Source organism: Glycine soja, chromosome 12 (genome assembly GCF_004193775.1).
Source record: "Glycine soja cultivar W05 chromosome 12, ASM419377v2, whole genome shotgun sequence".
NCBI lineage: Eukaryota > Viridiplantae > Streptophyta > Magnoliopsida > Fabales > Fabaceae > Glycine > Glycine soja.
Genome location: NC_041013.1, coordinates 4962632 through 4976485, shown reverse-complemented (window position 1 = coordinate 4976485; position 13854 = coordinate 4962632). Strand labels below are relative to the sequence as shown.

Sequence of the window (13854 nt, the reverse complement as noted above, 5' to 3'; positions counted from 1 at the left end):
TGGAGTTGGTGGTAAATTCATGAGCATGAAATTTTTTATACCGAAAATCTTTAATTTTGACCAATAAGTTCATGCATAAAGGTCAGACAATACAAGATATTAGAGTATCTTAGCGATAATGATCATGTGGGTCTGACAATCATGATTAAGCTCTAAAAAGTCATTATTGTTTACTCATGAATTGAAAATGACTTTTACTTAGAAACTACCATATGAAAGAGATTCATACTTGAGAGAAACATTATTGGGGTATAAGTGTGAGATAAAATCTTATATTAGATAAAAATGAGAAGATTGAACATCATATAAATGAAGAAAATACCTATAAACCTAAATCTTAAAATTTTTAGTTAAAATATAATATCAAATTTACTTATATGATTACTTATTACTTATAAACAATAGTGTAAATCTCTCGCAATTTATTCGCTCACATTGTTCAACAAGGGTCCTATAGCCGTTGGATCGAGCGTACATAAGTCAACAATCAGGAGAAGATCACCCTTTCGGGAAAAGTGATCCATTTTGTTTATAAGGTTCTTAAGTTTGAGGATTTATAAATTATATACACCGGCTGCTTAAATATATCTTGTTATATATAACTTTTAGTCTGATCTTGGTTCAGCTGAATCACTGGAATCTTAGTTGTATTATTAACGAGATAGAGATGATCGAATTCTTAACTGGGTTTGGGACTTTGAGGATATACAAAACCTTACTGCCAAATCACTTAATTAAAAAATCGTACGTGTATATGACAATTGAAGATGGGAAAGAGCTACCATTGATACGGTGGGTGTTTTTGTTAAATGATGTAAATCAATGGACACAAACAAATTAAACCACCAACTTTGATATTGGATCCTTTTTTTACCCATATGTATGTGTTCATGCATATATGGTCCTCCAATTCAGTCTTGCATGCTTTAGTTTTGAGACACGTATTAGTGGGTGTAGTGAGACTATTTCTGGAAAGAAAAATGTTTAGTGAACACCTAATATGCAATCTAACATAAAGAGAAAATTGAATTTTTTTTTATAAATATGATAAAATTTATGATGTAAAAGAAAAAAAAAATAAGAAGTGTCGATAAGATGTATAAAATAAAGAGTAATTTATATATCATGCATAATTTTGATCAACATTTATCATACTGTACTTTTTTTCTTAATAAAATATACAACTGTAGTATTACGTAATTTATTTCTTAATATTTCAATCAATCAACTGTTAATTTTAATTTTTATATATTTTTCTTAAAATATTTTTTATTTAAGAATAATTAAATTTTTTTAACATTTATATTAATTCAGATTTGTAAGTTGTTAAGTACTAATTAATTTTTTTATAACTAATAATTTAAAATTACACAAATATATCCCCCAACGAATAAAATATAAAATATTAAGAGTAAAACAAAGCCCATCATCATGTACAAAAGGAGCAATATGCGAATATATGGTCATTAATCTCTATGCATGCTTGAAGGTTAAGGTAAAACAAAAATGTGTGTCCTTAGAGGTAGTCAGTTAGATGAGCTGTAAGCAAAAGAAGGAACACTCAACACTGTACAGATTGATTCTCGTCGTCCATCTTCTGGAAGTTGACATTTTCAATGACCCACATCACGTGGCTCTACCAACAAAGGAATCCACTTACACGAGTACAATGAATGAATGGGGTTTAGAGTAACACAATTAAACTTTAAAATTTTGGTGGTGGGCTATATAATTTTTTTTTTAATTTCAATATCAGTTATTGTGTGTATACATTTAAGTTTTGGTTTCAGTATTGATTTCCTTTTGCAATTGTTACTAGTTTAATTTTTATTATTTCAACCGGTTCTCACTTTTTGTAAAAGAAAAAAAAGCAGTTTAATTTCGTTTCATAAGGTATTAGATTTTGAAAGCATAAAACATTATTAAATGAGCAGAATTATAAAGCAAAAAGTAGATATTTTTTATTGACTTAAATATATTTTTCTTCTTATAAGTTAATCTTTTTTTTTCATTTTTATTCATGAAAGTCCATTTTTCTAAAATTAGAAAGATGAATTTAGAGGATAAAAAATAAAAGAAGAAAAAAACGTCTTTAAGCCTTTGAACACAGTGATCTCCTATTGGTGCCTATAAATAGGGCTCACTCCTCAGTTTGCAATCACATGTCTTGAGTCTTGACACCTACACCACATTGTTATCATGCATTATGAGAGCATGCATACATGCCATTCCCATACCATAGCCTCCCTCACCCACTTTCTTTGTTCTAATGCTTTGGATCTCTTTCTCCACCCAAAACGCAACTACATTGATCTTAGACATATATATATATATATATATATATATATATATATGCCTTCCCATGCTTGTTCCCAAAGCTGGATCCAAACACCTTAGAAAAACCCAAGCTTTAAGAAGTTTCAGTTATGCATCCTCTATGTTCAGAAAAACCTGTCCATTGTGGTTCACTTCTTGCTCCAAGATAGACACACCCTTGGGCTTCATTTTCTTGACCGTGCCCAACACCTTGTCCACGGATCAGTTCATTTATTAATGGGAATTTTCTGTTTTTTGTGCTTGTGTTGTTAATTTTCAGTGTGTGTGTGTTTGTGTCTGATCGCCATTGTCGATATATTGTACACTGTTGTAACACTCTGTTTAGCTTAGCATTTTGTATGTTTTGTTAAGTGTTGCTAGACATTTTCAATGAATGGTCTATATTGATTTGTTGAAGAAAAAAACAATGGGTTTGGCGCTGAAGCACCTTATATCAACTCTTTCAACCTCAATAGCAAAAGGGGAGATACAAGATATGGCTTGGCTGATCGACAACTTTGGCTAAGTGAATGCGTTTATCGCTGTCCAAAAAAAAAAAATGAATGCGTTTATGTTGTATGACATTAATTATTGAATGGGAACATGAGCATATATATCACATCCTTTTATGAACTTTTATGTTATATAAATATCTTTGTTTTTTTTTTTCTTTTTTCAGTTAGATATATTAATTGCATTCATGCTCAGGTTGTAGTATATTGAATTCATGCTTTAATTCAAATTAAGCAGTTTCAATTCAACTTCTTAACACGAATGGCACAAATGGTTTTGCTTTTATTTGTTGTGGTATTCAAAGGAGAGTTCATTGGCTCACAAGTTTGCTTAAAAACTTAGGCTGTCTAATTATATTTGTCATTCCTGATGCAAGGACTGACTTTTTAACAAAAGAATAAGGATGAAAGGACTATCTATGGTAATGGCCGAATATGGCACAATTCATTCTTGCTGTTTTATACCTTCTTAGCATCCGAATATGGCCCAAACGACTAATTAAACATGAAATTTCTAAAGAGCCAAGGTTAGATTGGAGTGTCTTTAGGTTGATTGAAGAGGCCATATTGAAGCTCATATTGCCGGGATTGTTTGCTAGTTTGAGGCACCCAGAAGAAAATACGAGGCTCTTATAAGTAATATATGAGAAGGTTATTGGTTAAGACGATTGAAATGTTGAAGGAGGATTTAGATAAGTGTAGGGATGGAAACCATTACATAAATTAAAAAAAATTAATAAGAAATTCACATTGTGGCCTTAATTGTGTGCTCATAAAATCTAGCATAGGATCTTGCATCAAGTAACTTCCACTGCTCTTTATATGGTTGCAAGGAGTAGAAAAACGGAAGAAAATGCATGCATTATAAATAAGATAGCTAGTGCCATTGCTTCAAATCCTCCTAAACTTCCAGGGCTTATCAGAATTAGTTAGATCCATCAACTGAGGAGGATGCATATATGTATGAGGATTTATACAACCAACGTAGTGTTTTCCAGTATTTCTTCCTTGAAAATTCAAAGGAGATTTAGTTAAAAATTACTCCTGATTGTATGATTATAATTTAATTCTTGCTTTTGACGATGCTATCTTAATTAGCTTTTTATTTCTGCATATTAACAAATGTATTTCTACATTAAACAATTCATATTATAATAATTAATAGAAAACTTAGGACAATGTAAAAATTTCTTAACGAGCTTCTTTATCTAACTCTCAAAATAATACGTGAACAAAAGAGTTCACGACAATTCAACATGCACTCTTTCCTTTGAATATTCGAGAAATTCCAAGTTGAAAAGTCACCAACTGATGAAGTCTTTCACCACACTTTTTCCAATTATCTATAGTTTTTACTGCGGACCAAAAAAGGAAAATGGGGCCTGCTACTGTTTGTCACTTGAACGAGTTTGTTGTACTACTTCATCTGTCGCATTAAGTGTTCTTGTCAGGAATATAGAAGTTACCCTTGATGGTGGTGGCTCAAGAGATAGTCTAGAGGAACCCCTGTATAATTCAGATTACAGAGTATAAACATAGGAACAAGTTTCAAAGGAAGAAAACCTTGGGAGGGGATATAAAACCAATTAAACTTGACGACTGCATTCATTGACTTATATTCATACATATGTGTTAGAGTTTAATGTCATATGTGATGTTAGCAAGTCGATGCTACATCATCATTTAGATGTTAGGTCAATAGTTTCGGTTAAAAAATTAATGAATCAAAATTGTTAGAATTTAAAAAAATGTGAATTATTATATGTGTAATAAAAATTTTAAAGGATCAAAATTGTATAATTATAAGATTATAAGAATTAAAAATAAATTTAAATCAAGAACTAATATGTTAACATCAAGTATCTCATTTTATATACTTTTTTCTTATATATAAAATCTAATTATTTAACAAATTAAAAAAATGATTAACTTAATTGATAATAATAAATTTCTCATAAATTTATATATTTTTTAAATTATTATTATAATTAATATATGTTTTTCTTCTAATTATTTATTAATGTATTCTCATTTTTTTTAAACTAGTGATATATTTAGTCTAAAAATAATTTTAAAAATATTATATCTTATCAAAAGAAACAAACATCATTTTAAATTTAGATCATATAAATAAATAAGAATTAAGGAAGTATAAAAGAGGTTTTAAACTCTCTCACACCACAAACAAGTTATTTATTTTTAAAATAATTATATAAACTCCAACTTTATCATCACTTAATTGGGACAAACTACCCACTTGGAGTTAAGATGCAATCGTATTAGGCTATTAGCTAATGAGCTACTTAGTCCACTTCCCAGAGCTGATTCATTTAGCAACAACTCCAATACTTCAATTACTAGTCCATCCTTCTCAAACCAGCCAACTAGCTCGCTTACAGAAAAGGCAAGATGGCCAAAAAGCTCCCCTTCACATATTTTCCCCTGAAAAGCCATAATAGTACTCCACATCTCCCTTTTTGGCTATGGTCCTCTGAGGGGAATGCTCTAGACACTATAATCACACAATTTTTGGTGGATCAGCCCCTTCAAAAAGAATTGTGGCTGTCTCCATTCTAAACACTCAAAGCACTAACCTTCCTTCTCAAAACCCCAATAATAGAGTCTTCCCCTTCAAAGGTGTCATACCATTAGCTGATACTAGCATTGGCACTAGTCCTACACACAAGCACCATGGTGATAAAAAAAAAACATTGACAAAAACAAGGTCACTATTGATGGGAACTCCCTTCCATATGTCACACCGAATCAACTCCCACTTACACCAGGGAAGTTTTTGTTTGGAAGAATAACGGTGATTGATAAAAAAGTTTTTGATGCTTTGTGCAGTATTTCAGAAACATTTTTGGCTTTTAATAATCTCCCAACCATGTGATGAATTCAAGGGAATGTATTAATTTATTATGCTTTGACTTTTTTATGTTCTAAAAACTTGGCTTTGCATGCTTTTCATGGATATGACTTTTCATGCAGAGGCGCTATGCCCAGTAAATGTCAAAATTACATAACTTCAACATTTTCAATTCAACACCTTAGCCTATTTCTTCAAATTTAATCAACAATAAACAGCTATTAAAGAGTGCTAATTCAGACGAGAGTTACTTATAAGATTCTTAAACTGAAATCACTCCTTATACTGTTTCACCATTGAAGAGAAAGTATCTAAAATCGTGTTCTTAATACTTCTTAAAAAAATGAGAAAATTCTACAACTCATTTTAAGTTCTTAAATATCATACCATAGGAAAAAAAACATGAAATTATTAAATTTCACGTGGCATTCTAAAACCCACCAAAAAATAGATTAACAAACTAATACCTATTACCATGTTGCAGCATTGAAAATGCTTTAGTATATGGTTTGTTGTGCAGTCAATTAATTTCTTAACTTTTTTTTTTTGCTTTTCAAAAGTACAATATGCTCACAAACATGCGGTTAAAAATTCATTACACCAAATAGAATAGAAAGATTTTTGCAATAATTGGATATGAGAGAGGCTAATAGGCAAGATAGGCAGTGAGCTGCAACAGAGTCTGGACACCATCAGTGTTATGTTGCTGAGGGCTCAGCGGAAAAGTCTTAATAATCGCATAGCCCTCAGCGTTGACATACTTTCCGGTGCCTCCAATGATGGCAATTTGGGACTCGGAAACTTGCGCTCGATGCACACCAAAGAAGCTTAGACTGTCAACGTAACCGTTTTCTTCAAACTTAGCGGTGAAAGCCATAACCTGGCTGGTTCCGTCGACGGCACTGGCTATGTAAAATCCCTGCGCCTTCCCCACCAAACCGGAACCAAACTCATGCCCGTGAGTGAGCTCATCGTCGAACACAGTCATTGTCCCAAACATGACCTTCTGCAGCGTCATTCCCGCCGGGAGCTGGTTGGTGTTGGTGACCGGGAAACCGGTGCCGCCGTTGTTGAAGACGTTGGCCGTGGTGCCGCCGAGGCCGGTGAGGAAAGGAAGGTTGTGTTGTTGAGAATTCCGCCGTTGTTGTTGTTCTGTGGGACGCCGTTGTTCAGAGGAAGGTTTGCTCCGTTGGGCTTGGCGAATGCCACTTGAGCGTTCAGAGCCGGATTGGTGACCACGCCGGTCACCGCTCGGGCTGTGGGGTTGGAGCCTCCCAGAATGTCGTGCATGAAAAACGAGAGCGTGTGGTGTTGGTCAGCAACATGGGATTCTGCAGCATTGTTAGCTTCTTCTGCTTCTGGTCTTTCTACTTCATCCAGGATTCGAGTTGAAGTGCTGCAGCTCATTGCAAATGCAAGGAATATAAGTGCCACATAAGCTATGGCATTCAGGGCCCTTGTCATGGAAAGAGATTCACGGCGTGCCATATTCTTGGATCGATGTTGTTTTGATTTTATGAGATGATAATGAAACTGTTATGAGGCCGCACAGGTATTTATAAATACCCAATTCAGATAACCAAATTCAAACACTGCTTTTTTATGATGGAGTTGATTTGTCTCAGCGGAACAGTTTATCAGACCCGCTATCTCATCTCAATCACCAAATTTCCCCATGTAGTTGTTTAAACTAAATAGTGCCTTTTTTTTATTATTAATAAAACATAAAAAATAAATAAAAACGTTTCTCCTATTAAACTATACGCGCTGAGGCATTTAATGTTCACATTCCTTATAGAGAGAATACTGTTTTGCATTTTCTACTACGGATAATTTACTTTTATACTTTGTCTAGTCACCTTATTTTGAACTTGATAGTTTGGTTCCAAAATCTATGCTATTACTTAAATTTTGCATTTCCCAGTGTTGCGTAGTTATTTATTGGATCTACTTATGTTTGAGTTAGTTACAAAAATTAAAATGGGGAACTGAAAAAAAAAATTGGAAATTTATAGACTAATTTTAAGATGAAAATTTAAATACACATTTGTTAAAATTAGAAATAAAAATTGTAATTTATCCCTAATTACAAACAAAAGAACCAACATGTCATTGGTTATAATGGAACCTAACTTGAATTCATTAAGGTTTCATATTTAAACTGTGAATGAAAAAAAAAAGAAATTGAAAGAAAAAATCCAAACTAAAGATAATCAATGAAAATTTTCTTAGTCATTGAAAAGTCCATGAAACATAAAAAAAATTACAAATTTAAGGAAATGGGTCAAAGTCCTAGCATTATCTTTGATAGAGATGACATCATAAAAAAATATAGACATAGATCTCAGAGAGGTCCTTAAACCTGTAGATCAATCATGTTTGAGTTCAATTTTCAACTGCATCGAAATATTTTTGAAGCCAACCAACTGGCAGAGATGAAATTCAGACCAGAGAGACAAACGAGCAACTATATACACTCAAGGTTTTGCTTAAAAAGTACGGGCACTTCTAAATAGAGGTCATGTCCTACAGTTTTTAAAATTTGCCGTATTCTAGTATTTCTGTTGTCATATCATACATGTGCTCCCTAAGCTCTACTTTCATCTTTGCCATCAAATACCATCAACGCTCGTCCTCTAAGCTAAGCACCAACATATATCCACCAATTGTAAACAATTTGTTCACCTTGAAATGAAATCATTCATTACTTCCTTGAAAAGTGAAAACTTATGTGCCAGGAAAGTCACCGTTAGTGTCACATAGGATTAGAACAAGGGCAAAGTGAATTCAAATGAAACTTTGGAACACATCCGCGTAAAAAATTGTGAAGACATAGACAATTCGTTCATACCTAATGAATTCTATTAGATACACGGAGATGTAAGTACAGTCATGAGCTCACTTGCACCCTTATTCTCACTACAGGCAGACTTTATTATAGTTTCCCAGCTCTCCAAATCAAATTCTAGCTTTCTCTTCTCCATCTCTTCCAAAACAAAGCAAGAACCATCAATATTTCCAGATTTCAACAAGCCAACAACCATACAATTAAATGTTTCCGAACGTGGACAATGTCTACTAGTAAGCATTGCATTCAAAACACTCAAAGCAACCTCAAAATCCCCAATTTGGCACAAACCATCAACCACCATCCTGTATGTAGCTGCATTCGGCACACATCCCCCAATCTGCATCTCAAGTAAGACTTTGTAAGCTTCCATTGCCTTACCTTCCTTGCAAAGATAATTTATCAATATGTTGTAAGTTACAACATCTGGCTTAAGCCGCCTTTTCTTCATCTCATGGAGCAAAGATTTGGCCTCTTCAACCTTTCCTCTCTTACCAAGATCATTCATCAAAACACCAAAATTCACCGGCTGAGCTTTACACCCGCGATATGCCATATCAAACATAAGCTTCTTAGCTTCCTCAGTCTTCTCCACAGAGCACAAACCCTCCATCAACAGCGCATATGTTACTTCATTTGCATGCTTTCCTTTCTGGCCCATGTCCTCGAGCAAGGCCATTGCTTTATCCAAATCACCCTTCCTACACAAAAACCCAATGAGACTATTATAAGTGACAACACTCGGTTGCACTCTCTTCTGAAGCATTTCATCAAACACCTCACATGCTTTCCCCCACTCGCCCTTTGCCAACCGCCCCTTCACCATTATATTGAACGTGACCGTGTTTGGACGAAAACCCATTTCATAGGATTTACCAAAAATATCATTGGCCTCGTCAAACCTGTCATTGTCAATTAGAACATTGAGAAGCGCGTTGAAGGACTGTATCGTGCGGGTGCAATTGAACTGAGGCATTCTGTTGAAGAGTTCAACGGCTTTTTCGGGACCGTAATGTTGAAAGAGGGCAATGAAAACGCTCTCTCTGCATTGCATTTCGGTGTCTTTCATGTGAGCGAGAATCGTTTCAACGGCATCGAACATTCTAGAACGAGCTAGTTTGTAGAGTAATGCGGCATAGGAAGGGTAATAGTGCCGGAAACCCTGTTCTTTGTAACGGTGAAAGAGGGACAATGCTTCTTCCGGGTCTTCCACTGTTTTGACTTCGGTGACGAAGGGAATGCGCTTGCGGAACTTTGGAGTTGGTCTTTCATGGGGTCGAGGTTTGTGGGTGTGGGGTATTGATCGATTATTGGCATAATGGATCAATGGGTTTGGATTTATCGTTTTGGCTCTGCGATAGTTCATTCAAGCGGGAGGGAGAAATCCTCACCAAATCGATAATTGGAAGAAGGGGAGAGAAAGAAATGATGGATATCTTGGTTTAAATCCTGGATACGGAATCAGAGATGTCTTTCTTTCATTTATTAAGGTTTTTTTATTATTATAATTGGAATATTAATTTCTACTTTTTTTAAAAAAATAATCCAAAGATTTTTCTTCTTCCAGTATAAGAATTTGAATCTATCTTTCTTTTTCTACTAACAAATCTTCTCCGCTTAAAATATTAAATTCATGAGTTGGTTTTTACGATATTTTACATTATAAAATTCCTATATTTGTTATTTGTGTAATTTATTTTTCACATGATAATTCATTAAATTATAAAATAAAATTTTACCATGTCTAAATATCACATGATAATTCTTCGCAAGTGGCAGCGACGGCGTCGATGTTCTCCGTGTCCATTCCTTCCGGCAAACCGGGAACTTGTGGGAACTTGACAACATGGGTTCCAATAGTGGAGCAGCTTTGAATGGTGGCAGCGTGTGCTGGTGTGGTCATTATGATCGCATCCACACCACCCTGCATGGTGAAGATCCTCGCTATGTCTACCAAGGGAAGCACGTGGCTGGTTGATATATATGGAAGAAAAACACCCTTTAGCATTTTAGCTTCACCTTCAACGCCAAAGGACTTCATCTCCATGATAATCTAGGACCGATGGAGATCGAATGATCGTTCCTTAATTTGCTGATGACTTGGACGTTCAAGTTTCTGAATATATATATAGACAAACACACATATAATCAGGCATATATAAATTAATAGTAGAGATAAAGTGTTGAGGGAAGTTTCTAAGGAGAAATCAGCTTCTATGATTTGGAACAAGTTGAAAAATTTGTACATGACCAAATCGTTGGGCAACATGTTATACTCGAAGCAAAAATTGTACACCCTCAAGATGACAACAGGGAAGTTGCTCAAAGATCATTTGGATGACTTCAATAAGATCATTCTACATCTGGAAAATATTGAAATCCCCCTAGAAGATGAAGACCAAACACTTTTGCTCTTGAGATCATTACCGAATGAGTTTGACAGCCTCTCTGATACTTTCATCTATGGCAAGGATATATACTCTTTCATTAGAAGAAGTACAAGCAACTTTGTTTACAAAGGAGTTGAGAAGGAAGTCAGAAAGTAAGGGTGATCAAGATGTAGAGGGATTGTTCACTAGAGGGATGCCTGAAAAGAAAGAATTCAAGGGCAAGAAAGGTACAAGATCCAAATCGAAAGAAGGCAAGAAGAGGAGATGTTTCATATGTGGAAGTGAAGAAAATTTCAAAAAGAATGTCCTAAGTACAAGAAGAAAAAGAAACAAAGAGATCAAAACAATCACAGTGGTGATGCAGACATTGGCTCAAAAGGGTATGAAAGTGTTGATGTCTTGTGTGTTTCAGAGGCACCAGTCAAACCATATTGGGTTCTTGACTCGGGTTGCTCATTTCACATGTGTTCTAAAATGGAACAGTTCAATTCTTATGAGAAGATTGATGGATGACAGGTTTTACTTGGCAACAATAAAGCTTGCAAAGTAATGGGAATTGTTAGTGTTACTCTGAAACTTGTTGGTGGAGTAACTAGGACACTGCAAGGGGTTGGGAATGTGCTAGAATTAAGGAGGAATTTGATCTCTCTAGGGATGCTTGACAAGCAAGGTTTTGTGTGCAGGGCTAAAGGTGGAGTTCTCAAGATCACCAAAGGTTCCATGGTGTTCATGAGAGCCAAGCTGGAAAATGGCTTTATCTTTTGGTAGGAAATGTTCAAAAAGGGGTTGTGGCAACTATGACTAAGGAAACTAACTCACATGCAAGTCTCTGGCACAAGAGGCTTGGACACATCAGTGAAGGAGGGTTGAAGGAGCTCAACAAACAAAAGCTACTAGGAAAAGATATTGTTGAGTCACTACAGTTTTGTGAACACTATATTCTTGGCAAGGCAAAGAGGTTGGAGTTTGTCACTGCTATACATCACTCCAAGGGTACACTTGAATACATCCACAACAATGCATGGAGGCCAACAAGAGTATCATCACACAATGGAGTAAGGTACCTCCTTTCTATAATTGATGATTTCTCTAGGAAGGAATGGATCTGCATACTTAAGTAGAAGAGTGAAGCCCTTGAGAAGTTCAAGGAATGGAAGGTACTGGTCGAAACTCAAACCAACAGAAAAGTCAGGAAACTCATAACTGACAATGGTTTAGAGTTTTGCTTTGAAGAATTCAATTAGTTTTGCAAAAAAAAAAAAAAACAAGGGATTAAGAGGCACAAGACAGTAAAGGGCACTCCCTGACAGAATGGACTAGCCGAAAGGATGAACCAAACCATTATCAAGAGGGTCAGATGCATTATATTTGATGCAAACTATTCTGCACATTTTTGGGTTGAAGCTGTGATGACCATAGCTTACTTAATAAACATAAGTCCATCCACTGCTATTGAGATGAAAACTCCAGAAGAAAAGTGGAGTGGTTACCCTTGGACCCTATGCAAATGCAGTAGGGAGCTTGATGTATGTAATGATATGTACAAGACCTTATCTAGCCTACTCAGTAAGTCTAATCAGTAGATACATGGGGAAACCAGGAAAACTACACTAGGAGGCTTTGAAGTGGATACTAAGGTACTTGAAGGGAACCATTGCAACTGGATTGTTGCATGAGAAACATGAAGAAAGCGTAGGGAATGCGGCAGGATTTGTTAACTCAAATTATGCTAAATGCATTGATACTAGGAGGTCATTAACAGGATATGTGTTTCATGGAAACACTGTTAGTTGGAAGTGCAACCGCAGAAGGTGGTTTCATTGTCCACAACGGAAGCAGAGTTCATTGTTGTGATTGAGGCAGTGAAAGAGGCAATATGGATGATAGGAATGGCAGTGAGTTTACAGGCTCAAAAAGGAGTTGCTAAGGTCTACTGCAACAACCAAAGTGGTATATATTTGGCTAAAAATCAAACATTCTATGAGAGAACTAAGCACATAGATGTCAAGTTTCACTTTGTGAGAGAAACCATTGAAAGTGAGAAAGTGAACCTAGAGAAGATCACCACTGATCATAACCCAACAAATGCTTTGACTAAGGCTCTACTTGGACCTAAGTTTCTTCATTGAATACAAATTATGCAAATAGTGTAGATAGTTGAAGGTTCAAACCAAGGCTCTACCTTAAACAATTGTTCCTGCTTTCTCTCTTGTATTTTTGATAAGGGAGAGGTTGTTAAGAGTTAGATAATTAATTCCCTATGTGATAAGTGGAAGTGTAGTAGCCTTTATAATTTATAAGGCTTGTAACTAATACCATTGACAATGTAACAATACAGAAAAAGTTTCTCTTCCAATAATTCTTTCATCTTCTCTAAACACTCTTGATTAGCCTAGTGTTCCTTTCTTTCACTACCATTGTACAGTATTTGCTTAATTCATAACAGCTAAGTGCTTTTTGATAACACGTTTAAAATGAAAGAAAAAATGTAAAAAGTTTTGCTTAATTTGTTGCTTCCATTTGACATGAATTTAATGACTTACAATTTGAATGGATGTTGAATAAAATTAATTTTATTAAATTGATTTTAAAGTAACATAATTTATGTTTAGATGATTATAAATTTACTAATCTAATATAAAAGTTATTCAAGTTATTTTAATTTGAATAATCAATTTTATAAGATGAAATCAAATAAATTTACATTTATCAACCATGTGCTACCCTTGTTACCCTGAGATGCCACCGGCACCAACTTAACCTCGGGGTCGGGGAACTTACCAAATAATAGCTCTTTTACAACTCCTGAACTGTTGAGAAAGTTACATAAAAATAAAGCACAACTATAACATCTACTAAACTAAGTGCGGTGGAGTACCTTGTAAACTATTCGACTCAATAAGCACTTTTCAAGCAACC

At 34.9% G+C, this 13854-nt stretch overlaps 1 protein-coding gene and 1 pseudogene across 1 annotated transcript; both read right to left on the bottom strand.

The window, feature by feature from the left end:
* Positions 1 to 6276: 6276 nt before the first annotated feature.
* Positions 6277 to 7352, bottom strand: LOC114379562 (annotated as a pseudogene).
* A 1025-nt stretch (positions 7353 to 8377) lies between these two features.
* On the bottom strand, positions 8378 to 10004 carry LOC114379100 (pentatricopeptide repeat-containing protein At1g07740, mitochondrial). Its single transcript, XM_028337666.1, has one exon. It carries the CDS (start codon positions 9909 to 9911, stop codon positions 8562 to 8564), a length of 1350 nt encoding a protein of 449 aa, XP_028193467.1. The 5' UTR covers positions 9912 to 10004; the 3' UTR covers positions 8378 to 8561.
* Between the last annotated feature and the right edge of the window lie 3850 nt (positions 10005 to 13854).

Bases quoted from the DNA above. Each gene is read 5' to 3' on its own strand.
- LOC114379100 (XM_028337666.1), bottom strand. From the start codon at position 9,911: ATGAACTATCGCAGAGCCAAAACGATAAATCCAAACCCATTGATCCAT.